At 40.4% G+C, this 27,310-nt stretch overlaps 2 protein-coding genes across 2 annotated transcripts; one reads left to right on the top strand and one right to left on the bottom strand.

Moving 5' to 3' along the window:
• Window positions 1–1,642: 1,642 nt before the first annotated feature.
• Window positions 1,643–21,481, bottom strand: dmrt1 (doublesex and mab-3 related transcription factor 1). Its single transcript, XM_088432387.1, has 5 exons — window positions 21,220–21,481; window positions 20,689–20,854; window positions 18,612–18,763; window positions 13,890–14,046; window positions 1,643–3,580 (listed from the first exon to the last, which is right to left on the bottom strand). Exons 1-5 carry the CDS (start codon window positions 21,454–21,456, stop codon window positions 3,447–3,449), a joined length of 846 nt encoding a protein of 281 aa, XP_088288513.1. The 5' UTR covers window positions 21,457–21,481; the 3' UTR covers window positions 1,643–3,446.
• Window positions 21,482–22,332: 851 nt separating this feature from the next.
• LOC148429284 (cilia- and flagella-associated protein 157-like) lies at window positions 22,333–26,863 on the top strand. The gene is made up of 7 exons (XM_088424700.1): window positions 22,333–22,484; window positions 22,786–23,057; window positions 23,562–23,715; window positions 24,841–25,108; window positions 25,545–25,645; window positions 25,865–25,973; window positions 26,693–26,863. The coding sequence occupies exons 1-7, from the start codon at window positions 22,333–22,335 to the stop codon at window positions 26,861–26,863; spliced, it is 1,227 nt and encodes a 408-aa protein (XP_088280826.1).
• Window positions 26,864–27,310: the final 447 nt, after the last annotated feature.

Raw genomic sequence — 27,310 nt, 5'->3', positions numbered from 1 at the left:
ACGCAATTGTCATCGTAAGGTGCCCAAAAATACTCACAAATACAAATGTTTATGTGTGCGTAAAACAGGCTTTTGTCATCAAAAATGACAGTTGAGATGTATTCTAATTGTACACAAAATTCCAATTATTATCTGAAGTCATACGTGACGTTAGTTCTAAAATGGATGACGTCACAGCACGTTTACCGTTTTGGCACGTTTATCTTTCAAATGTTCATAGAAAACAGTATCGTAGGAAAAAGGTATTGTCCTGAAACTTTCAGAAAGTGTCACATGCACAATGGATAGTATATTTAAATAGCAAACAATGACGCGACCTGAGATTTGAACATGGTAAACCCTCAGGAAGTTTCACATCTCAACAGATAAATGGTTTGCCATTTGATGTGGCATCGGGTTCAACGGAAAATTTTATCATGCATATTATATCCAAAATGCATGAAATTAAATTCGAATGATTTTAATGGTACAGCGCAGTTTTGTTTAGATGTTTTGTTTTGTTTTTCTCAGTAAATAACGCGTCAGTTTTTCAGGAAGTCTCTCCAAGAAGCTTTGCAATGAAACACGTGATCATCTTTTCATTTGAGGTTTCAGATTTAACTCCTCGTATTTCATTAACATTTCATCTCAAATAAACAAGTGGACATTTGTTGTGATAGCTCTATCATGCCGCAGATAATATTGCTCATGTAGGTGTCTGTGACGTGTCATCGGTATATATATATATATATATATATATATATATATATATATATATATATATATATATATATATATACATGCATGCCCAGCTCGATGTCCATAGTGACAACCCCAAATGTGTGTTTGGCATTGAAGGATGAGCCCTGACCCAAGGTGGAGAGTCTTCTTGACTGTCATCAAGTATAGGTGAGGCCACCGTTATACAATACGCGTATGTGTACATAACTCAAAACTAAAACGCTCAAAATCTTTTTCAACATTTTGTACGTGGTTTACTGTCTAATCATCTCAGAAAACATTTATGTCCTGTTCTGTGGCTGTTATCACGAAGCCTCTCAATGCTCACTGAGCTGAACTCTCTTGAGATTTCACAGAATCAAGTATAGCATGACGTTATCAAGTGAAAAATAACGCTGCAAGCCAGCAGGGGGCGTTGTATGAAGGGGAAATTAAAGCGATGGCGAGACACTTTGTTCTCCCTGTGATAAAATGGCCTCCCTTAACTAAAGTCATAAAAGCGCCGGCCATAAAAGTCAATCTTGTGTAAAATCCAATTAAGTCATTATCTGACTGATTGTATCTTTAATTGAAAACAGAAGTGACAGTAAATTTGTGTGATATATCAGCATCAATCGATACTAGCGCCGCCGCTGATTTATGGCGGCGTGGCGCTTATAGGTAACTCCACATTCTTCTCTCTAAAACCACTCGGGGATGAAATTAAGAGTAAGTGCGTTTCATAAAAAAGAAAAAGAAGAAGAAGAACAAGACTCCAGCGTTATTGATTCCAGCAGCTGGGGCACGACCCGCTGAGTGTTAGCGCAAAGAAAACACTTCTACTTTGTTTTCCACCACCTTCCATCATTTCGACCCCACAAACAAACTTGTAGCCACATAAACTCAAGAAAACACTTCATATGAAAAACCTCCATGCGGCACAACATTTTTATGTTTTTTATTATTTGGAAGAATGTTTGTGAGGGGAACACAACTGCAGAGGTAAGAGTTTAGGATTCTTATACTTTACAGCAAAATAGACCCGAAAGAAAACACATTTTTTGTCATCGTCATCATTTACAAACAAATGCTCTCGCAAATGATCAATCGGGATTCAATTCAATTTATTTTAGGAGTAAATCATTCTAATTTTAATAAGTTTTACAATGGTAGGGTAGCCAATGGTGGCAAACACAGGAATGAGGCATACGAAAACATAACATCTGCAAACAAACAAAAAATGCAAAAACACTGAGAAAATGCGGCAAAAATGCAATCACAAAACAAGTGCAAAAACAACACGAGAATCAAACAGCTGCGAACAGAAAATGCACGTGCAATAGAAGTAAAACTGCAAAACAAATGCTATTACAAAAACATGCAAAAATGCAGAAAAAAACACCAAAATGTAGACAAATGCAGGGATAAAATATGCTGCAGCTCTTCACCTCTAAAAGCTACCCAATGAGTGAGTTGGGAAAACAAACCGTCATTCTTTAGTGCTTGAGAAAACTGAACCATAGGTGAAAAAAATAACAACAGAAGAGCAACATTATGAAAAAATACCACAAAATGAGAATGAGAGGCAAGAGGACACAATGTCATGCTACTGCTCAGCGCGAGTAAAAGCTTCGATTTTGGCGGGGATCGCTGTCTGGTTCATTCCCATACATTCAGCTTTGCTCTGTGTTGTATCAGAAAGGATCAATCTATTATTTATTTTTAAATCCACTTTATTTACAGCTCATCAGTTTTACAACGCATCAGTTCTCAAACTGCACTTTTTTATTTGATGTCACATCATGACTTCTTTGTGTGTTTTCCACTTCTTCTGCCATGTATGTCATTGCGTTGGTGCCACCCGGTGTCCAGAATGAGACACTACAACACCATTTCACTTGTTTCATTTTCTTTGCACTTCACTGTACTCGCTCCAAGGAAGTTGTACAACCAATTAAATGTTTAATTGCACTTCATATAAAAAAAAAATAGTGCATTGATCATATTTTTGTTCATCTTTTTATGTGTTCTATTCAAAATATGTGTTTTATGAACAAATGAACATCCATCCATTTTTCACAGCTGCTTATCCTTAATAGGGTCGCTGGTTTGCCTATCCCAGATGGACTGGAATTAAATATGGGACTCTAAACTGTGAGGTACATGTGCTCATTTCATGCAATTTAAGGAGATATGTGATGTTGGGATATAAAGCGGATCAAAAAGAAAGTTATCTTAATATATTTATCTTTATTTCATATATCCTATAAATTCCTATACATCCCAACATAACATTTTTCCTTAAATATTTTACAACAATATATTTACAATTGCCCCCCCCTATTTGCTGGGAAATCGCCATTGCACATTGCGAAAATCTACATATAAGTGACATGAAATGATTTTGAAGTTCTATACCATGATTTTACAAGCTCGGCCCACTTGAGAATAGATTTTCCTGAGCTAAAATGAGTTTGACACTCCTGCCTTAGAGTAAAAAAATAATGAGATAGACTTCACTTTGTTGAAATCTGTTATTTGTCAATGATGATTATTGAAATAATATGACATGATTGAACAAGTGAACAAATTTTCACTGCGGTATAGTTATTATTGCGTAACGTTACCGTATGAAGTGAAAATCCTGTTAACGGTTGTTTTCAATGATTAATTTTGACATAAACTCGACAAAAACAAACGTATCGATTAAAGGCATCACTTGTAGTGCAAAAAGTGAACATCGGCGTTCATTCGCCTGCGTCTTCGTCAATGACGAGGCGGTCGGAGCTGTCGTTTCCATCGTCCGTCTTGGGTTTGATGTCCCCGATGGGACGCAAGGCCATGGAGTCCAGGACGCCGACGACACTGCTGCTTGACATTGCTGCGCACACACAATAAATGCATTACAATCAACAAGGCATTCTCTCCTATTGAAAACAATCGTGAATTTGTATTTATTAGAAACTGAAGTAAAAATAATGTTATAACACACCGTAGTAAAACGAGAAGCTTTCATCTTGGCTTCTGCTGAACCATAAAAAAAATACTTCTACACTATGTGTTTACACACATCTGCACACACGCACACACACAACTACACACAGCTCTGAGTATGGTGGTAACAGAGGAAATCATTCATAACTGTCAGATGCAACTGTCAGAATATATGATCGCACTCTGTTTTTCTTATGGTCAATCCCAACACCCCCACAAATTTTCCCTTACCTTTCTGACACTCTCTCACTTTCAATTTAGGGTTGCAAAGTAAGGTTGTCATTCAAAAGTAGGTTCATAGTTTCAAAGTCGGGTTGCCATTTTAAAGAAGGGTTTCAAATTAGGGTATGGCCTTCAAAATTAGGTTAGAGTTACTAGGGGTAGGGTTCGAAAGTCCTGTTACAAAATAGGGTCAGGATTTCTTAGATATACTTTTAAAATAGGGCTAAGCTGTCAAAGTAGGGTTTGAAGGTACGGTTTAGACTGGTCTGGGCTTCAACGTAATAGGGTTCATTTTAAAGTAGTTTCAAAGCAGAGTTAAGGTTTCAAAACAGGGTTGGATTTTCATTGTGAGGTTTCAATGTAGGGTCCGGGCTTCAATGCAGGGTTTTTAAATAGCCTAATGGTTTAAAAGTAGGATCAGGCTTTTAATGTAGACTTCCAAAGTAGGGTCTCGTTTTCAAAGTAGGGTCTTTTGAAAGTAGGGCTAGGGTTTCAAAGAAGCTATGGTTTCAAAGTAGGGTTAAAATATCACAATAGGGTTGCAATCTGGGCTTCAAAAATAGGGCTTTAAAGTATGGGTTGAAATAATGTTTGAAATAGTGTTTGAAACTCAAACCCTCAAACACTAGGAGTAGCGTTTCAAAATATAGTTTCAATGTAGGATAAGGGTTCCAAAGCAGGGCTGGGGTATAAAAATATGATTCAAACTCAGTTTAGGGTTTTAAAGTAGGGTTTCAAAGTATAAAAATTTGAAACTAACCCTTTTTTTAGCCCTACTCTGAAGCCCAGATCTTACAATGAAACCCAACTTTGAAAGCTTAAGTCGACTTTAAAAAGAAGGGAAAAAACACAAACTAAAATCACTATTATAAAGCCCTATTACTTTAGAATCTCAACCCTACTTTGAAACCCTAGCCATTTGCAGAGTTAGTGTTTTGCATTTCCGATCCCTTTAAAATATGACATTTTTGCCAGGCTCGATGCGTGCGCAGCGTTTCATGGAATATTCATAAATCATTTTTGTAAATAAAAAAATCAGACTTTTAAACCAAAAAAAAGACTTTTCATAAGTAAATTTCAATTTCAGCGTTACAATATTGAAGGTGTCTCTACGTTTATATCAACGTTCAGTCGCCTTGACTCCTGCGATGTGATTGGCCAGCATTCCCTCCCCGCGATCCTCCTCCCTGCAGTCTTATGAGGTCATTTCTCTCCTCATTAACTTCCTGATTGGTTCAGGATGCTCACTTTTTTTTTCCCGTCTGCACTTTGTCATCACTTTTAAACGGGCGCTTCCATCATTAAAAGGGATGTTTGTGTTGCAAGGTGCAGCCAGTGTGCTGGGCTTGTATGCCATTAAACTCACTGTGTGTGTGTGTGTTTGAATGTGTGAGTGTATTGGTAATTAAAGGTGTTGGGGGGTGTTAAATGAGGACGCGGTTCACATGTTTGCTGTCTAATTCACTTTCCTGTCACATCTGTTTGAAGGTCCTGAGTGCAACATGATTTTCATTGTCAATTAGCTCCTATGTAGACACTACTCAATTATTATTAATTAGTGACGGTTAGTTGACTATGTTTTCATTGCTATACTGTACAATGGGGTAAATTGTTGATTGAATTTAATATCAGTTCATCCAATAAATCCAATAATGTCATTTGAACAAACCCACAAAAATTAAGTAGCAATATTAGAAAATAAAATAAAATGCGACATCATGTCTAATTGGCATAAACCGGTGTCAAAAGACGATGAAGGGAATAAGCAAAAGTAAGCAACTTTTGTCCGTCGCTCAGTGCCCAAACAATGGTAGGCTCTCTCTATCTTTTATTGAGAGGTTGGACAAAAGGAGGCGCTTGCAACCTCCCCCTTGTGCTAGCTAAAGAGTGTCTGGGAGTGCATCAAAGAGCAATCACTGCCTGCCATGCTGAGCAACAAAAGCCCGCATGTGACACCATCGTCTCTCTCGCTGGGTGTCATAATAGCCAGCATACACACTGTACGACTTCATAGGGGTGAGATAACACTTAAGCAAACATGCCGCCGCATAATCGCAACGTTTGACAGTGAACTCTTCTCATATGTGTGTAACTCTTTCAACTTAAACTCAGGCTGCACACGGCATATATATATATATATATATATATATATATATATATATATATATATATATATATATATATATATATATATATATATATATACACACACGCACAGAGATAATTAAAAAGTGGATCAGATTGAAAGAAGGCAGAAAGAAAAAATAAGAAAGGTCATGAAGGGGAAAGACGGCAAGTACTGTATATCAGGAAAAGTCAGTTTTGCCAAGTTGGTTCAGTTTATTGCACTTCCACTCCAGTCCGTTAGGTGTCTCTGTTGCACGTTTTAAACTTTTGACTGTCGAAACCAACCGACCGAAATTTTTCGCCATCTGTGTAATGCTTATGCTAAAAACAGTGCTAATAGAAAAACAACAGTATGCTAAACACAGCAAAATCCCCAAACTATGTGCCGCATCATCCAGGATTAATAAAGACCAACCCAACTAAACGAAAGAAGGAAATAAAGTGTCACTGTGGTTGGGGGCCACGAAGCAATTCAATCTTAAGAATGAAAAGTAGCCTGTCACATGACAAGGTTAGCTTGGGATGAAATGGCTCTCATTAAAATGATACGAGCACAAAATGTCCCTGGCCACTTTTGTGCGGTGTGTACCTGTGTGTGTGCCTGCGTGCGTGTGTGTGCTTGTACGTGTGTGGATCGTCATCATCAACTGGCCCAGTGCAACTTAATGATCCGGAAAACTCAGTCAAAGGGCAGCCAGGCAGACGGCCTTTAAACATGGCGGCTCACGCCGCTCCCAATGATGTTCACACGGCGAACCTTCACCCCGACTTTTTGACCACCCATCCCGTCGAGACTTTTTCTTCACGAGAGTAAGAAATATCAACATAGAAAGGACATGAATATAAAGCGAACAAAACGTGAAGATAAAACATGACAGGATGAGAGGAAAATAACATGACAGTTTTGATGGTTTTGGACTAGACTCGCTGTGACGCTACCATGCTGGTGCTGATGGGGCAATGTTGCTGTGTCTGGGTCCTGAGCGTGTGCGCATATGCAGCCATTACACTCCGACTGACAGAAGGCATCAGTGTCGGGTCAGAGGCTAATTAAGGAGCGAGGACCCTTTGCCCCTGTATTGTTAACCAATCTGTCCTCGCTGGAAGACGACTGGCGGGGAGCGGAGGCGGGGGGCGGCCATCCTCCTCTCCCCACGTTCAATCTCTATTTGGGCCTGCGCGTGCCCCATCAACTCACAAAATGGCCTGTCCGTCTTCTGAACTTAAAGGATACGCCTTAATGAGCTGAGGTGGCTGATCAATATTTGGCACTTCTGCTCTTCGGGTTGCGTTTTAAACAACACATTTGTCGAGGGTGGACAGACGGCGCCAGAAAAATGCCAACGTAAAGGACACACGCAAGAGGGGCGGAATGAATAAATTGGGATTATACCGTATTGCTATTGATATTTGCATGCCAACGTCAACACAATACGACTCCAAAATCACGTTCATTTGCAAATTCATAACACTATCATTGATTTTGATAGCTGAAATATAGCTAACCTAAGTATTTTCACTTGTTATTATCTAAAACCCATCAAGACGTTGGTCTTGAGACAACATATTGGCTCACAGTTCCCACAGTGAGAGAGACTGACTTTTACAATATTTCTTAGACTGTTAAGCATTCAACAGACGTAACAAACTAGTTTGAACCATTTTGAGTTGACCAATAAAATCGATAAAGCAAAAACGAATCAATTTCGATGTCTCATTATTCCTATGTTTGTATGTTTAGCGCTCCCTGTGTTCAATTTGCAGTTCTGCGAAGGTCAACAATGACCATCGATGCAAATGTGTTTCGCCAAATCAAGCTGGTGGGCATTTGTTCGATGATAATTACGTGGTTTGGTTGAACATTTTGGAGTTTAATCCTCTTTTTTTCGATAAGTTTGTTTTAAAAACTCACCTGGGCATAACGAGCAACATGAGGCAAGCGGTTCTGATTTGAATAACTATTTTTTTTTCAATATGGATTTGCACCTATCACGGTTCGTTTCGTAATACTGCTCAGCGGTTCTGTGTTTTGGCCAGACAGCAGACAAAACATAAAGCGCACGGCGTCCATTTAATGCTTTCCTGTGCCCGCAGGCTGCTGTTAATGGCTTTGTCGTACAAGTCATTACAACACACAATTACACTTGTATTTAGCACTTAGCGGCACAGCAGGGTAGCAAAGACAATCTCAAGCCCCGAGGGTAAAGGCTGGCCCCAGGGGGAACCCAAATATTAGCGTTGACTCTTACTTACAGCTTACAAAGCAAGTTGGCCGCTTATATCAGACAGAGATCCAATGATATTAACTAGCTTTTTATACAGAAGCGGGTTGGGGGCTATTGCCAAAAGTCAGTGGCCATCACAGGAAGTTCATGACAGCAGCGTGGGACAAGTAGTAGTAGTTGATAGTCTCGACAGGTCTAAGACAGAGGCAAGACAGAGACAAGACCAAGTATAAATGTCTTTGATCCCAAAATGAGGTATGGACCCTTAAAGAGCAGTCTTAAAATTTGTCTCCAGACCACGGCCGATCGAGAACTACAACATAAAGCCAATTGTTCTAAAAGCCAGAAAACTAATTCCGATACATAGCTGGGAAGTATAAAATGTTGTTGTCGATGGCCGTAGTAGCTTACTAGGAGAGTGCTTCTCTCCGATGAATGACAATGTGCTAAGTATCTCGAAACATGTAGTGTGAAACAATTCTAAGACAGTTCATTTCAAAGCGGAACAGTTTGGTTCGGTCTCAGTTTCATTACAGTGCCTTCATTACAGATGACGTTCTTTTGAATCTAGCGGAGAAAGTACGGTAACAGGCGCGGTGTACAGCAAAGCGGGCCGAATCAATTGAATCATCTCGGAAAGATAGTTATGGATTCGTAAGGCTTGGTGGGTTGGCGCGGGTCTATCGATCAGCAAGTCTGTAATTTGCATTTAAATGCTGTCGTTCCTGACACCCGTATAACCAATCCGTATATCGACGTGCTCATAGAGGCTGCAGTTTGAATCTTTGCTTTCAAACTGCGATTGATCCAAGAAGTTGAGCTGGCTAACTTTACAAAGTCTCCGCAAGGACGGGGGGCAAGAAGGAACATGAAGCAAGATCCCCCACCCTCTGCGGTGCATCCTGGTTGGTGGGTGTATGTGTGAACAAACATTCTGACTGTGTGTGTGTGTGTACATGGAGGTGAGGTGGAGGGAGGGGGGGCGGGGGCTTGATGGACTGCGCTGTCACCTCCCCGCTCTGCGATTTACGACAGCGGGGCTGCTGACGAGAGCGGCGCAGTAAACGGGCGGGCCGGGGGGGCGCGTATTTCACACGGAGCTGGCTTTTATGAAGAACACCGCCACGGCTCTCTCCGGCAGCGCCGGCCGGCTCGCCGTGACGGATGGAGAAAGACGCATGACAAGCTTCATCATTGTTTGTAAATCTTAACTGTTCCCGCTCACTAACTCCAGAAGGCAATTTTGCGGAGACAGCGGGGACTGCGGAGCGGGGGGTTGTCGGTGGGTGGCTATTCCGAGGGAGGCGGGGGAAAGGACAGCATCGGTGCTCCTGAAGGTTATTTGGATCTCTGTATTTGGCCAAGTGATTAGCCCTTGCCTTCAAAGCCCCGATAAATCTGTCGCGCCGCTGTTTGGCAGCTGCAAGGTGCCTCTCGCTAGTTCCTGTTTTGGGTTAGTCCTCGTTTAGACAGCTGTGTTAAAAACCAAGCCAGTAAACGGGAAGCACGCTTCTTCTGTAGTCTCACATTCAAGCGGTTTACCGTTCAATCCAGGACAATAATGATGTCAACATCATACACACAGAGAACCTTCAAAAGGATCTTACCTAAAACCGCAGAGCAATAAGATAACAAGATCATCACACACATCTGACATCGTCACCAATATTCTGTGACACGTATAAAACACTTTTCAGAGTGCCACAATCTCAACAACACTAGTGCCGTCGGGTGTTTTCAAACATGTCTCCCTTGGGAGTATGGTGCCCAGACTTCTAATAGGGGCACTTCAGTCTGCATGATCATATCAATTTGATCTGAATTTTCCCTGCGTCAAGGCTGTCACCAAATCCGATCCCAATCATGGAAACGTTCTCTCGGCCAAGGTGAAGATGAACAGATTCTGTTGGTTCCATCGTGCATTGAAGTTCCGCTAGAGCAGTGTTTCTCAACTATATTTTGCCAGGCCCCTCCTAGAAAAGAGAAAACTTTTTGCGGCCCCTCCCCAGCCAAAGCACTGACTATAAATAAGATTATTATTTATGAAAATTGTTTAAGTATACCTACACATGTATCCCTTTTAACATTAACAACAGAAAAATGCAATATAAATCAACTTTCTTTATCGCGTTTATACGGGTTACAGCTTAGTCTAAAATGGAAAAAAAGAAGCAAGCGCATAAAAGTGCCTAAAACTAAAAGAAAATGATGAAAATGATTACTTTATCGCAATTCCACATGACAAAAACAAAGGCTTTTTCCTGGGATCATCCACGCCCCCGCTGACATCACCTCGCGCCCCCCAGGGGGGCCCGCCCCACAATTTGAGAAGCACTGCGCTAGAGGGATTCACGACTGCTAGGAGTGAAGCAGTTGTGAAGAGAATAAGCACCTCCAAATAATGTTGCAGTCAAGACCACACCAATCCAGACCAAGGCATGATCAAAATTTGATTGTATCGAGACTGAGACATGACCAAGACTCTTGGAGGTCAAGACTAACAAAAGACCAAAACTCTTGCCAGTCTCAAAACAAGACAAAAAACTTTGAAGGGCGTCAGACAAAAACAAGACCAAGACCCTTTGAGATCAAGACTGAGTCAAGGCAGAGAATTTTGGTGGTCGAGTTCAAGACTCTTGGGGCTTGAGCTTGAGGTAAGACCAAGGCTTTAGTCCTTGGGGGTTGATATCCTTCAGGTTTTAGATGTTTCTTTCGACAAGACATGATCTAAACATGTTGAAAACCGGAGGTTGACAGCTGCGTCTGAAACTCTCTGGGCATGGAGATTCTGACGACGACACGAGACATCCTGTTGAGACTGTCTCCCGAGTGGCCGAAGTGGCTAGGTAGAAGGAATTCTGGGCTTCCCTGCTTCTGCACAGGCCCAGGAAGAATAAGCAACAGAAAATCAATAGATTGATGAGTTTCACTTTCACACCTGTTCCAGAGAAGAGGCTTTAAAAATGTTTAATTATACCCAAATCAGTCAGTGTTGCTGATACCCACAAGAACAGCGTGCTTATTACACCGCTGAATGACACTTTGGCTGGATAAGATTAGAGCGTCCTCTTGGCCCCGAGTCAAGGTTGCACAGTCCAGGACTTGCTCGCAGAAAGCTCAGGCGAGCGTGAGGAATGCTACGCAGACACGTCAGCTCAGGCAAAACCTGCTCTCATCATTAAAACTGCCCACATGTTGGATCGGGACCAGCTGTCTGATAAGATGCGGACTCCATGCGCATCCAACTTTCTCACCAGATGATGTCAAATAAAGGAATACAAAGGAATGCCAGTGATAATTCTGGCAACGTGAGGAAATGATGCAAGAGCCCAGATGGGCTATCGCGTACAAATGCCTTGTGGTTTAAATGTGAAAGAAATGGAACAAAGGCGTTGAAAACGAGAAAAATCACATTAGGACAGCAAAGTTGTAACCAAAATGTCTTGTGACTTTTTAAACTTGGCTTTTGGAGACCTTTTTAGGAGGCTATTCTCAAAACACGCACCTACCAAAATTCATGGTTCGTGCTACATGTTATGGATATTATTAGTTCTCACAGGTGTAGCCGATGTTGTGGCAGGCCTTTCCTGTTAGGTTAGGGGCATGAAAATGGTGGGAACAACCGGGGGGCTGCCACCAAATGTGGGACCACCCGCGGGGAAGGTAGTTGTGATCTTGTAATGGAGCGTAAAGCCATGGGCAGCGAGGGGCTGAGGCGGGGGACCCTCACAGGAAACAGACAGGTGAAAGTCCAAAACAAATATGAAAGACATGCGGGGGTCTTAAAGCTGCCGACGCTGTCGGTGGATCGCCGGGTGAAACGGGTTAAAGACAACCCAGCAGTATCAAAACCGTAACAATTTGACAGCCCGAGCCAAATTGCAGTTTTTGCTGATTTAAGACCTCTCCTTCATTAAATGCATTGAGGCTCCAATTTAAGGGGAAATTGTTGACAATATTGTGGATTAAAATGTGCCTTGACGTGACATGAAGCATTTTTAAGACACTATTCAAGGAATTTTTGATCAAATTCAAGGCTGCTCCTTCAGTAAATGTGATGCGATCAGTCACATTTTAGAGGAATTTGAACACTCTTCGTTTGACAATTATAACATTTTAGCTTTTAGTTTTTTTTTCACTTCCATGAAATTCAAGACTCCTTTTTCATCAAATATAATGCAGTTGTGGATCAAAATATCAGCACATTGGAGTCCAAAGAGAGGTTTGGAGAAAAATATGACTAGATAATACATTTTCCAATATATTGTATGAAACATTTATTAAGACAATGTATATTAACGTTATCTCAAATTCTGTTGCTCTCCTTTAATAAATGATTTGTTAAAAACATTTAAAATATTTCATATTTCTTAACATTTGAAAGCTATTTTCAAGAAAATAATCCTCACGGTAAAATATTATTATATATATATAGAATGAAATAACATTGTTTTGAAAGATCTTTAAAGCCTTTATTAACCTTTATTAAATGTGACACAATACAGCCAAAAATAAAATCACCTGGTGAGAATTTCAATCAACCTTTCTAGAAAAATAATATTTTTCAGAAAAAGAATCTGTTGTTTTTTATAGGCCGCTATCATCATACGATCTCTCTTGCTAAATGTGATGCCACACACTGTTAATATGTATCATTTGGGGCAATGTGGAAAAAATCATCTATGTTGAGAATTTCAACAAACAATTCTGGAAAAATCGGATTCTGTTGATATAGTAGAAAAATATTGTTTTCTCTTTTGGTAACTGATAGCATATACTTTTAAATTGTATAATTAAACTCAGTCTTCAATTAAATGTGACTTAGAGTAAGCTTTTTTTATACTGTGGGAATTTCAAAATTCAAGCGTTTTATTGTCATATGCGTAGTAATACTATATAATGAAATTCTTATTCTGTTCACTACATTTCATAATCAAGCAAATAATAAAGTAGGCAATTAAAAAAAATAAAAATCAGACCTTTCTTCCCTTAAATGTGACGCAATACAAGCTCATAAACCAGGGGTGTCGAAAATACAGTCCGCGGGCCAGAACTGGCGTGAATCGTTGCGAGATTTTGTAAAGTATAAAAATGAACTGAATTTTTTTCAATCAATGAAAAACTGTTGTCATAAAAAATGTTAAATGTTAATGTTTTATGATATATAGTGATGTTGTGCTTGTACTATTTCGGACAGTATTAAAAAAAGAATAATACATCTGAAGTTGTTGTTTTAAAGTTATATAAATATATAACCAGGATTTTATTGGTCCGGCCCACTTGAGAATAGATTTTCCTCTATGCGGCCCGCAAGCTAAAAGGAGCTTGCCACCCCTGTCATAAACTAACCGTTTTAAGAATTTGAACAAAATCTTCTGTAAAATGTGAGTACACGTTCATATGTTGTATGCAAAATATTTTATAGACAATTTCTAGGACCATTTCCCTAAATTTTGGGACCTCTCCTATAGTAAATTTGACACAATGCATGGTTTCAATATCAAAATTGCCTGAAATACACCTCATTTGGATATGGTGCGTGCAACGTTTTCGAGATGCTTCTCAAGGCCACATTCATCAAACTCAAGCCCTTTTCTTTTTTTATATGCGCGGGTCACTCACAGGCGGCCATGGCCTCGGAGCAGCTGGTGTCGTCCAGGGTGAAGATGGAGGAAGCCAGGCCCTGCGGGAGGTAAGTTGCCGGAGAGAAGTAGGAGTGCATGCGGTACTGCGGGGACGTGTTGTGGGCCGACATGTGGCCGTCGTCACCGTGGGACACCTGTCCGCCCAAAAACATAAAACACACGCACACTCGTCAGAGAATCTCCCACAGCGCACGGCAAACTTTTGCAACGAGACGTCTCCTCGCCAGAGAAGGCCGCTTTTTCAATTTCACTTTTTATGGAATGTGATTTCTGTCAACGCCAATAGCAATACGTCAGCCGCCTTGTCCACACCATCAGCTCGCTGACAGCTTTATAAAGTGTTATTTAAGCGACACTCAGCTCTTGTATTAGGCTCTGAAAAATACAACACAGATTGGGCGGACGGATGGAGGGGGGCCGCACTTGTCTTTGGGGGACAGCAAACCAAGATTGTCCACGTACAACCACAGATTATTATTATTATTTGCATTTGCATTGACAGTCAATCACGAGTCCATAACGCTGTCTGTCTGCATGAAACATTTGGACAGGTCAAATCTAATCTAAGATCTTTTTCAGATTTAAGACTTCAGAGAGCCTATTGCGATACGCCCTCAAAATGTCAAAATGTTTTGCCTCTGGGTAGGAAATTTTGCAATAATGTGATCAGCATAAATCAGTATTTCAGGAAAGGAAAGGCTTTTCATTTAAGGAAATCTAAGAAGTAAAGAAAATCAAAGTGCTTTTTAAAAAAATGATGATGTGTCCATTAAATGTAATACAATTCAGGATCAAAACTTCGGTGATTTAGGGCTATATAAATAAAATTTGATTGATTGATTGATCAAAATAGCAACATTAAAAATGTGATAAAAAAAAGTGAAACATTTCTTGCAGATCTCATCGTTTAAGAAGTGTACAATTTTAGAAATGTAAGACTTCTCCAGAACATGTGACAAGCTCAACGTTTGAATTTTGGGGGGAATTTGCCAAACATGTTTTCAAAAATATACATATCCCTGTCAGAAATGCTCCAAGTTTCATATGTAATTCATGACTTTACTATATTTTAAGCAAGTGATTATTACATTGCTTGATTACCTTATTAATGAACCGCTTTAGAATATCATTACTTAAAGTAATTGATTACCTTCGTACTTAAATACCTAAAGTAATTGAACATTTTAATCAAATGCAAGACCTCTTTCAGTAATGTGATGAAATAAATAAAGAAAATATCAACACTTACATGAGACGGACTATGATTTTGGGGAAAACAATGCTTTTAGAAAGAATTTTTATTTGGCCCTTTCATCATCAGTAAATGCCAGGCAAAATGGGCTCAAAATTGCAATTCTGAGCACTCAAGATCGTTCCGAGGCTCATTTCCACTGAAGGCCTCTCCTTCATTAAATGTAATACAATTCCAAAATACTACCCATTTGAGATTTTTTTTTTAATAGAAACTGTCCTTTTTTTTAATGACAAAAAAGAACCCATTAAACAAGAGAGTGTTAAGAGACAAACGTGAGCTGTGGTTTACATTTTTACATCTGTATGACAGTGAAAAAAATAAATAAATGGTGGGGTGTGAATGTGCGTGTATGTGTGTTTGTGGCTGTGTGCATTAGTTTTAGGGGCTTGTACCTCCCTGAGAGGTCTTGACTTCGTAATCAGGCACCATCTCGTGTCTGCACCCTTATTTGAGTTAGCATCACCCACCTGCTTGGCAGCCAAGCATCAGAGAGTGTGCAGCACAGCACCGTTGGGGGGGTCAGATGCCTCACACGATAAACGACTAAATGTTTCCTCTCTCATTCTACTTTTTTAAAGCAAAAACTGAAACTCCAATCTACAAAACGACAGTGGATAGAGATCCACTTTTTAAGGCCTCGCTTTTATTATGGGTGAATTGAATGGAAAGAAAGGTTGCCACACACACACACACATATGTATGTGTGTGTATATATATATATATATATATATATATATATATATATATATATATTACACACATACACATTTTCACCACTTTAGCATTTTCTACAGTAAAACGGAACTAATGAATGAAAAATTGCTTGTTCTTGGTCAACCCAGTGCAAAATATTTCCTCTTCAACCCGGAACAAAAACGAAACTAAAAGATGTGGATAAGGTCAGTGTGTTTTCTGTCGTCATAAGCTTTTTTCAAATTGTTTTCTCCGGCGCGAAATAAGCAAGGAATGTGTAGGAATGCATCAACAAAAGGAAATAACACTTTGAGAGTGTTTAGGGTGTAAAATCAACATTGTAGCGTGGTTAAAAGCGCAAAAAAGTTCACTTTCATTGATAGGGCCTCTTTCAATGTGCCCAGTTCAAAAATAATAAATGCAGGATAAAGTGTTTAATAATGTATGGAACATTTTTCAAAACAAAGGTAAGAGGTTTTTTTTTTTAATTATTTTTAATCAAAGATTTCAAGATATTTTAAAAGAAATTTAAGGATAAACACCTCTTCTTTACTCAATGTGGCAACATAAACTGTATTGTTTTAACGTTTCCAAGACCTTTCGCATCATTTGTTATTTAATATTTGAGCAACTTTTATTTCAGATTGTAGTTTTAATTAAGAAAATATAACATATATAATTATATATATATATATATATATATATATATATATATATATATATATATATATATATATAATTTTCACAAATACGCTCTTACTGGACTTTATCTGAATGAAGCAAAATCAAGCTAATTTTGGACACCCTGAGAAGAAGTTATTAAACCGATTTGACAAATATGACAAATATAAAATATAGATGTACACTGTATACAAGTGTTGTGTGTCTGAGGCACCTTCACTTTGGCGCAAAAACAATAAAGCGACCATCTGAATATGAATAAGCTCAAGATGACAGCTTGGCTAAAAATCCCATCAATCACAAAGGAGGATGGCTAAATTATGCTAAGGAGTGCTAACTGATTAGCATTAATGTGCTGGCTTTCCTCCTTTGCGCACTGAGGCGGAGCGGTTTGTTCCTGCGCCGATAGACAATACCATTAACCTTTGCAATTCGGGCAGCGCCACTAAGCCGCCTAGCGCGTGGTGACCCCGGCGCGCCGTGTTGCTACTCAGGAAAGGGCTGGGAGGGGCTGACAAACATTTATCATGAAAACTAAAACGCCTCATTCCAGATCGCTTGGGAGTTATGGAGATCATTTGTTCAAATCGCAAAGCTCATTACGGTCGACACTGTAGAGATACATGAAGCTAAAGCAGAGCGTTAGCGAAGAACGGCTTGCTGAGCGTTTATCTAACTCCAACCCTATATTTTTATCCCATTGTTTTTTGTTTTTTTGCCAAGTTTAATTTTTTTAATCTTTTTTTTTTTTGCTATAAATTATAATCAGACTTTGAGATGGTAATGAAGTCAAAACAATGTGAAACACAGCTAGCAGCTGTTTAGTCAATAGTGTACAATCGTCCAAAATAGTTTATTATATTCTCTATTGAAATGTATCAAACTAAAGAAAAAACAAAAGAGTATTCCCCTTCGCACATTTAAACCAACCACTCCGCTTTGTCTTGATGAATAAGTTTAGCTTAATGCTAGCCAAGTGTTGTGGTCTTCAAACCTTTTCAAAAACCTTTTCAAAAATATTTGAAACAAACAGTACAACAACGTACAGATAGACAATAAAAAAATCTTCATTGACATATATTCTTGATCAATTGTGCAAATTGGCTGATATCACAACAGCTTTCTGATTCAGTTGTGAAACAGTTTTTCATGTGTTCTGGAGGCAAAAGCACCAAAAGGAGCAACACAAAGTCCTTGAAAACATGTTTCTGTCACAATCTGCCAGGCCAGTCACCCCAGTTCTGTCTCACCACACCTGCTCACCTCTCTCCTGCCAATCAGCACCAATTACCAACAGCTGCTACTAATTACCTGCTCTGTATATAACCCAGCCTCTCCCAGAACTTGCCAGACTGTCATGACGCACGCTATCTTGCCTGCTTTTCTGTGTACAGACCCAATCTGTCTCCGACCACCCGCCAGCCTCTCGACCGCTCTCGCCTGCCTGTGCACTGACCCAGCCTGTACCCGATCACTCGACAGTCTGCCGTCAGCGCTCGCTTGCCCGCGTACGGACCTCGCCTTGTGCAAACGGCCCACCGCAGCAGCTCACCTCCTTCACCCTTCGAGCCAGCAAGTATTTGATGATAAAGAGACTGTAACTCATCGTACCCGTTTATGCGTCCTCTTAGGTCCGCCCTCGTTCTCCTGTGTCAATTTCATTCCCTCACTGGATTTAATTGTCATTATTGTATGTGTTGTGAATGTGTAAGGCTGGAACAGATTAGTAGCATTTCAATGGGAAATGATTTTAGTTTGGGGTTTTACTGGGTGTGACTTTTTTTCTGATTTTTCTTCAAAACTATATCAGCCTTTGTTGCGCACGTACCACGGTATTCAATTAAAGTATATGGCTTTACAATTACAAGCAACGCTCTTTTATTTATATATGTATGTGTGTGTGTGTGTGTGTATATATATATATATATATATATATATATATATATATATATATATATATATATATATATACATACACATACACACACAACCAGCAAGGATTATTTTAACTTCTCCAGCAGTCTTATAATTAAGGTTATGGAAGGGATTATGATTTCCATTGGCTGTCACCTGGTATTGTGGGTAGGTGTACAGGTTGTTGTAGCAAGCCGAGTAGTAGGGGGTCTGGTATTGGCTGTTGTAGGTCTCCAACTGCAATTCGGACTGAACGTCTTCAAGAGGCCTGCTACTCATTGACGCCAGGCCGGAGCGACTCCCGGCACCTGCGGGGAGTAATAAAGTTAAAATTTTAATACGAACACTGTAATTAACTGTTGTAAATGCAAAATAAATAAGGAATGACATTGTTAAAAATACAAAATGCAAATTACTAATATCCAGTAGAGGGGCGAATCGGTGGAGTAGTGGTTAGCACGTCCTCCTCACAGTTCAGAGACCTGAGTTCAAATTCACCTCGCAAGTAAGCTGGGTTAGGCACCAGCAAGCCTATGAGCCTTGTGAGGAGAAGTGGCTCTAAAAAATGGATGGATGGATGGAATATCCAGCAGAAATCAAAATAAAGGCTATGCAAAAAAAAAAAAAAAAAAAAAGGCTGGGAATCAATTACAAGTTTACATTTGGTTTACATACAAGTCCTCGACACAAGATTCTTGATCATATAAATTGATTCACGGTTATACACAAACTAAATGTGCAAAATAACGTAAAAACACATTTGAAAAGGATTGCTCTCTTTCTGCCAGCAATCATAACAAATAAAAACTGTAAATGTCTATTAAATGTAAGCTATTTAAGTAGCATTAAATAGTACTTTATTGCGCATTTATTTTCTTTATTTCAGCTTAATTATCTCACCCTATCCAGCATTTAATATCTCATGCTTTTGGGCTTGCCTCGTTCCTCAAAGCACTATAGGTCAACAGCGTCACCTAAAGGCCACATGCGCGATAGCTGCTGTAGCAGGTGACTTTTCCCTCCACGTTTTTAGCAAGCAAGGCCACATTGTTCTCTCAACGGACATCTGACATCATGCTCTAACGTGAACCTATCACTCATCATGGCAGAGTCGCCGCGTGCTCGCCTCCTTTTTGTTCCCGTGACGTGGCGGCAACGGCCTCGACCTGTCATGTCCCGGGCCTCCTAAAAATGCGCTCTTAGATATCAGCCCGAACACCGTATCGGCGTGCGCACCTTTTCCCAAGTGCTGTTGCGCCACTTATTGGGCGCTGGATTTATCACACTTTATGTTGCATTTTCTAACGTACCTCGCCCAAGGACAAGCACTTTGATAAAGTTGACAATGTTGTGAGGCGTAATATATTTTGATAATATTTGATTGATAAAAGTCGTACTGTGGGAAATGCTGTGAGAGATGAAAGTAATCTCAGCTAAAATGACTGGATGAGACCAATCCAAACTCGTTTGGCTCAGTGTTTCAGCCACGTGGTGAGAACAAAAATGAAATTTGCGTAGTTGACAAGGTTTTGTCTTGTCATAAGACAGCTGTGTCACTCGTTTTTGTCACAAAGTGCTTCCAATTTTTCAATTAGGCTATATGACAATATGAAATTTTAGCATGTATCAAGGAAAAAGGCGTGCTTGATTTGCTTTTGCAGGCCAATCTTACACACTGTCCCTTTAAATGATGTGGTGGCCAGAACTGGTCCCTTGGCTTTGTGTTTGACAATTGTGCCATAAGCAATTCTATAGCAGATTTTTTTTCCAGATAAATGTAAATTTACTAAAGATTTACATGAATGACAGCCCACAGATGTAAATACTTCTATAGAAAAAGTCAATTTTCCAGAACACATCTTCTTTCAAATTATAGTATAACATTCTGAATTTTAAAACACTACCTGAAGAGGATTGTGTGTAAGATTTAGACCATTTTCATTACGGCTAGCTGGGAGGTGCTGCAGGTGCTGCATTTACCATCGTCCATAACAAACATGGCCGCCTCCAGAGAAGGCCCACTCACCCATGTAATATCATTTAACGATAACTAGACCTACATTTATTTTTAAAACATACCATTGGTTGTTAAGAACACATTCATTTACACGTTTTTGACATTTCTAATCTCTGAATTTATTCCTTTTTATTGAAAAGCGGTCTAAATCTTACACACTGTCCCTTTAAAACTTCACCAGTGCGATTTATAAACATTTTATAACGGTGACCTCACCTATGCTTGATGGCAGAGAAGAAGAAGACTCTTCAGCTGAGGTCAGGGGTTGTCCTTCTGCGACAAGCATGCAGTTGGGGTCGTTTTCACTTTTCATCATGGGCAGGTTTATCGGGCTACAAAAGCCCAGCTCCTCGTCTTGGGCTTGTTGCCTCCTCAAGGCCACCTGGAATGCAACAAATTGTAGGAAGTTAGTGAGGAGGTTAGTTTTGAGTTTGTGACAAAAAATGTCAAAAAAGCAGTCAAAAAATTCAGTTTGTAATCAAAGTGTATGAAAAAAATGATTAGCTCACAGTCTCTTGGGTTTTAATGGAGAAAAACAATTAAATACACCACACCACCCCTAATGGATGCGCGGCCCACCGGGTTTCTGCCTTGTATGCCATGTGACCAGCGAAGCCCTATTGTACAACATATGTATTTGAAATTCGACTTGAATAAAATTGTGTGCGGTTGTCAACATTTTATGTGATGGGTGACAGCTAACAGGTGCAGCTAAAATGGGAGGCAAAACGATGTGCGTGTGTTTACCTGCGCGGCCATGACCCTCTGCCTCTCGGCAATCAGCTTACACTTGTCGCACTGGCAGTCCTTCCACTTGCAGAAACGCTTGTGGCCCTTCAACTGCGACACGTAACCGTGATTGCGGCAGCGGGAGCACTTGGGTGTCCGAGGCCCGCGCCGCTGCGACCTGGCCGGCAGCAGCAACGACAGCGGGGCCGGCTGCTCCTCCGGCGGAGGTGGCGTCTTGCTCATCTTGCCAGCCATGCTCGCAAATGAAAAGTCACCGGGATGGTGAGGATTACAACGGCGGGGGATGAGAGGACACCCGTCCTCCCCCGTCTCGCAAAAACTATTTTTCTCCAACAAGTGTGGGAGTTTGAGAGTTGTTTTCCTCAAGTGGGAGTTAGGTACAGTGTACTAAGGCCATTTTCCTGATAGAGTTTAACAAAAGCACGGAGGCATATTGATTTGTAAGTTTACAGGTCTGCAAAGTATGGAAAATAGCATGTCACAAAAGGGAAATGATGTTTTCAATGCTTTCATTTCAGCAGAAGTGACAAAGTACCAGTATTGGTACTGGTACTTAAAAACTACAGACTATTAAAAGTAGTCCAGTACAAAAGTAGAATATATCTTCAAATGTAAAACGATCACTTGGCCCTATTAAATTATACTGCACAAGCTGCACTGTTCAGGGATCGGGGTTTAAATTCACCTCGCCCAGGCCTTCCTGGGTGAAGTTTGCATGTTCTCCCCGAGCCCGCATGGGTTCTCTCAAGGCACTCCAGCTTCCTCCCACACTCAGAAACATGCATCCGGTTCAGGATGTCCCCCCGCCGACTGCCTGAAGCCAGCTGGGATAGGCACCAGCAAGCCTGTGACCCTTGTGAGGATAAGCGGCTCTAGAAAATGGATTGATGGAGTATAAACCATCATTTTTTTGATAAATTGTTCAACTAATTTTAACGTAGGTCTTGCATTATTTCTTTTTTTCTATATGCAGCCCCCAAATGAAAAAAACTGGACAACCGTGATTTATTCATACGTTCTCCGAGTGTCCCTGAATGCACCATCGCCTAGCAACCAAGTAGCACACTTGGCCGCAGTCAACTTTTTTCAAGCTACTTTATTTTTCTCGCAATGCCTAAAAAGAAGGATGAGAAACAAGAAGAAGACAAGAAGACAAAGAAAAAGCCGAGTCAGGTCGCTCCCGCCGAAAAACGAGCGGCTGGAGACAAAGACAAGGATCTGTATCTGCTTCAAATTCGCAACTTGAACGAAGAGCTCGAAAGGTGAGTCGACTCTATTTAACCGGAACAATCCCGGTTTTGAGCCTTGTACCGATATAAGTCTCGTTTGAATATCAACGAGCCAAACTCTCGGTTGGCCTGGAAACGCTTGTTATTAAAGGAAAAATGATATAAAATACCATAATATTTTATTAATCTTAAAGTACTTGGTATTGGGATAGGTGCTACTCCCAAAAGTATTTATTTGGACTCAATTCCAAAATTCCAAGTGTCACACAGCTCAAGCTCGAAATCAATGTTTGGGAATTGTCAAATCAACCACTAAGTGAGAAGACTTGTGCAGACAGCAGTTGAAATGTGAGCGCCTGGAGAAGGAGAAAACGACCCTGGAGCGTCGTTGCATCTACGCGGAGATGGTGAAGAAGGACTCGGTGGACTACTTGAAGATGGAGCTCCTGGACAAGGAGGACGAAACGGAGCGGCTGGCGGAGCTGCTGGACCGAAGTTTGCAGGAAGCCCGAGCTGAGCGAGACGTCCTGAGGGGACGGCAGGCCGAGGAGCTCCAGGAGCTGAGGGATCACATTCGCCGGCTGGAGGAGGACAATGCCGGCCTCGGTGAGATCAAACACTGCTGGCGTGAACTTTAGAAAAAGCACTCGCTTACATCTAGCAGCAACATTCGAATAGTTGTCCTTAAATGATTTTTAAAATGAAGAACCTCAACACACTTCAGTGTATGTTCCTTATCAGCAAGATGGAGCCAAACTGCTCTTTTCGTCTAAGTGAAGCGCTTCAACTCACTTAAACATACCAAAACATCAAGATAATGGTGAAGCACAACATCTAAATGCTCCTCATCACTTCAACTGTAGTCTTATGACCATAATGAGCCTATAGATGATGCCAAAGCTCTCTCAACTATATTAACTTGGAATAGTAGTGCAATTCCGTGTTCCAGCTGACCTTAGTTATCTTTTTAGTATTATTTTATTATATCTAATTTGTTCAAACCACAGCTCCCCAGACCTTTTTTTTTTACCTATTTCCATAAAAAAGAAAAAAAGTAATAACGTACTGCAAAATGCACAGCGTAACTAGCGTGACTCTGGCGCCGTCTAGTGGCCTGTTTGGCGACGGTGGAGACCTTCCAGAAGCATAAGGAGCAGCTGATGTCAGACGTTGCAACCATGACAAAGAAGCTGGCCGACCGGGAGGTGGAGCACGCCGCAACCATGCATGCAGCTGAGATGAAAGCGCTGCTGGAAAAAAACAGGTGACAACAAAAGAAAAGCACAGTGAATGGCTGAGGGACTGGCAATTTTTTATACAGTCAGACAATTGTTTAGACCTAACCCTAAGTTTGAAATTTAACAATAGTTTGAAACCCTAAAGCTAAATTAAAACACGATATTCAAACCCTAACTCTATCTTTAAAACCTCAACTTTGAAATCCTAAACTTATTTTGCAACCCTATCCCTAATTTGAGACCCCAGTTGAAGCCCTAACCCTAAATTTGAAACTTGATTGAAACCCTAAAGCTGATTTTAAATCCTATTTTCAAACCCTAACCCTATCTTAAAAACCTCAACTTTGAATCCCTAAACTTGGTTTGCAACCCTAACCCTAATTTTAAACCCTAACCTTAAATTAAAAACTCGACCGACAGTTTGAAACCCTAAAGCTAAATTTAAACCCTATAATCAAACCCTAACTCTATCTTAAAAACTTAAACTTTGAAACCCTAAACTAAGTTTGCAAACTTAGCCCCAATTGGAATCCCTATTGGAAACCCTACCCATAAGTTTTAAACTTTAAAGGTAGTTTGAAACCCTAAAGCTCAATTGAACCCCTATATTCAAACCCTAACACTATCTTTAAAACTTCAATTTTAAAACCCTAAATTTAGTTTACAACCCTAACCCTTTCTTGAAGCCTTAGTTGAAACCCTAACCATAAGTTTGAACCTTTAACGGTAGTTTGAAACCCTACTTTGAAACCCTATTCACTGTTTAAACCCCAATTCTATAACTCAAACACTAGATTGCAACCCTAGCCCTGACCATATTTAAAACCCTACTTTCAAATCCTACCCCTAGTGTGAAACCCCAATGTTGAAACCCTCACCTTAGTTTGAAATATTGTTTAAAACCCTACTAGGAAACCCTAACTCTAGTTTAAAGCCCTAATTGAACCTTAGTTTGTAACCCCACCCTGAAACCCGACAGTCAAACAAACATTGTTTATATTGGCATTGGCACATCTAAAATATATCTTTGGAAAAATCCAACCCCCAAAGACCAAAAGTGGAGACAAGTGGATTTTAGACTGCTGAAAACAAATATTTTTGCATTGAATTTTCAAACAAAATGTGAAAAAAAAGACATTTTTGGCGGACAGGCTGGAGAAGGCGTTGGAGTCGGCGCTGGCGGCGGCCGCAGAAGAGGCCGAGCGTCTGCTGGAGCAAAAACTTCCCGAGGCCAGCAGGCTGGTGGCGCTGGAGAACCAGGAGGCGCGGGCCCGATACCACCTACTGTCGGAGAAGGCCCTCCAACTGGCTCGCGAGAACCTCGCCCTGCGCCAGCAGCAGAGCCGCGCGCTGGCGGACGTGCGCGCGCTGGAGGAAACCCTGGCCAAAATGGCGCGGCAGAGCTGTCTGCGCAAGAAGGTCTTTTAGTGCCCCCCCCTCACAATTTTCTTTCTTCTTTTTTTTTACAAGGACCTTTAAAATACAAGAGGAAAGTGCTTTTTATTCAACCACATTTTTGAAGGCTATATTTAAAGATACTTAGACATTTGCTTTATTTTTATAATGAATCTTTTTGCCCAACGGCTTTGTTGTTTTTGAAAGGAATTTAAAAAAAAATTGTGGGTTCAACGCAAGTGAATATTACTTTCAATGGGTATATTGAGGGGGATATTTTCAAACGACAACAGAAAATGTTTAAATGTTAATATATATAATGTTAAATTTATATTTTTTTTAATTTCTAAAACATTCTTTCTAAAAGATTCTAAAATATTGTCATATGCGTCCTGTTATTTGAATTTATCAAATGATACATTTGTGTCTTATTAACCGTCGTAACAACTTCCCCCACTAGGTGGCAGAGCAACTGCAGGCTGATCTAACAGAGTGCAGACGCGATCTGGAACAACTCCGGACCCAAGGGGAGGAAACGCACGCCGAGCTGGAGGCACTCAGGTACGAACTTAACAGGCAGTGGCATCATTTTCTGTCTATGATGTCATCATCGGATTTAAAGTACAAAAATGGTACCAGGTATTGGTATCGGATCAATACCGTTCCTAGTTCGATATGTCAAGCAAGCGATACCAATGACCCAATACCCAAGGTCAAAGAAAATGTGACATCAAGTGCTCCTTGCCTAACCTCTTTTTTTTTTTGCCCCCACTCTTGCAGAAAAAGTCACGCTGCCACATGTGGTCATCTGGAGGCGGTGCAACAGGAGGAGAGCAAAAGGATTGGCCGGATCAAGGACGCCATCGCCGCCCTCGGACCCACGCTCGCAGTAAGATTGCAACATTTACAATACCATACGTAACAAATAGGACAAAATAAAATGGTTAAAGTTTGTCAGAACAAACACCATGCCTGGTCTGGGCTAGGTCCGTTTTTTTTTTTTTTGGTTATTTGTTTGTTTATTTCTCTTTTGGAAAAAAACCCCCAGCTCGTACATACATAGTCATTTTCTTCAGGAAAAAAAAAACACATTTTTGATTTTTAAGCAAAAGTGCCTTTAAAAAACTAGAGTTCAAATTAGGGTTACTACACATGACCTTTTTAAATCTGTACGTGGTTTTTGTTTCTAATAAAAAAAAAAAAAACATCTTATTTGAAAATATGTGATACTTGCACAAATAATGATAGATATCAGTATTTGTCATGACTTACTTAATATACTATATATGATTTACTATACTGTTTATTTTTATTTAAATACTTTATGGATATACTGTACATGGTTGGCTTTCTATTTTTTTAAATAATGGTCTTTAAAAAAACATGTTTTTGTTTGGTTCATTAAATACCCACCTAATATATTAATTCATAGTATTTTTAACATTTGATTGATTAACAATTGTTTTCTTTATTTTTCATATAAAAAATACATACATGATTCCCATGCTGGCAAAGTCATCATTCAACTACAGCAGCAAATGTAATAGAACAGCTGAATTTTACTCCACTTCAAAAGGAGTTTTAATTTGAGCGACTCATCCCAAACAGCCTCATGCGCACAAGCTGCTTGAAGTGCTGGAATGCCCCCGTACCCGCCCGGACGGCCAACCCGCGCAGGCCGAAGACGACCCAGTGAAACGCAGGTTGGAACTCGAACTCGAATCGTCTTTTCTTCTTCGTTTGTTGCATTTCAGCGGTGCTTGGCAGGAGAGTGGTTAGCGCGCGTCCGCCTCACAGTTCAGAGTGCAAAGTTCAATTCTAGTTGGTTCCGGCCTCCCAGTGTGGCGTTTGCATGTTCTCCCTTTGCCCGCGTGGGTTCTCTCTGGGAATTCCGGTTCCCTTCCGCTTTACAAAAACATGCGTGGGGTATTGGACACTCTAAATTGTCCTTAGATGGAATTGGTGCGTTTGATTGTTCGTCCCTGTGTGAAATTCGTTTGGCTGGCAACCAGTTTGGGGTGCCCCCGCCCCCGGGTTAGGCACGAGCATGCCTGCGACCCTAATGAAGACAAGCGGCACAAAGGCAGCGGGAGAACATACAAACTCCATAGAAGGAAGGCCAGAAGCGAACGCACAACCTCGGACATTTGAGGCGGACGCGATAACCACTCTGTCACCCTTGCACACATTTATTAAAAAAAGTGGAATTTGGTGACTTTAAAATGT

The sequence above is a fragment of the Hippichthys cyanospilos genome, chromosome 1 (assembly GCF_059441005.1).
Source record: "Hippichthys cyanospilos isolate Australia breed blue-spotted pipefish chromosome 1, RoL_Hcya_1.0, whole genome shotgun sequence".
Lineage (NCBI taxonomy): Eukaryota > Metazoa > Chordata > Actinopteri > Syngnathiformes > Syngnathidae > Hippichthys > Hippichthys cyanospilos.
This window is presented reverse-complemented; position numbering and strand designations above follow the sequence as displayed.

Excerpts from the sequence above, each read along its gene's own strand:
- dmrt1 (XM_088432387.1), bottom strand. The coding sequence starts at position 21,456 with ATGGCTGGCAAGATGAGCAAGACGCCACCTCCGCCGGAGGAGCAGCCG. Across the intron at positions 20,855-21,219 it reads AGAGGGTCATGGCCGCGCAG|GTGGCCTTGAGGAGGCAACA; the intron begins GTAAACACACGC and ends GTTGCATTCCAG. Across the intron at positions 14,047-18,611 it reads ACACCTACCCACAATACCAG|GTGTCCCACGGTGACGACGG; the intron begins GTGACAGCCAAT and ends TTGGGCGGACAG.
- LOC148429284 (XM_088424700.1), top strand. The coding sequence starts at position 22,333 with ATGCCTAAAAAGAAGGATGAGAAACAAGAAGAAGACAAGAAGACAAAG. Across the intron at positions 23,716-24,840 it reads GCGCTGCTGGAAAAAAACAG|GCTGGAGAAGGCGTTGGAGT; the intron begins GTGACAACAAAA and ends TTTGGCGGACAG. Across the intron at positions 25,974-26,692 it reads CCCTCGGACCCACGCTCGCA|CCTCATGCGCACAAGCTGCT; the intron begins GTAAGATTGCAA and ends CATCCCAAACAG.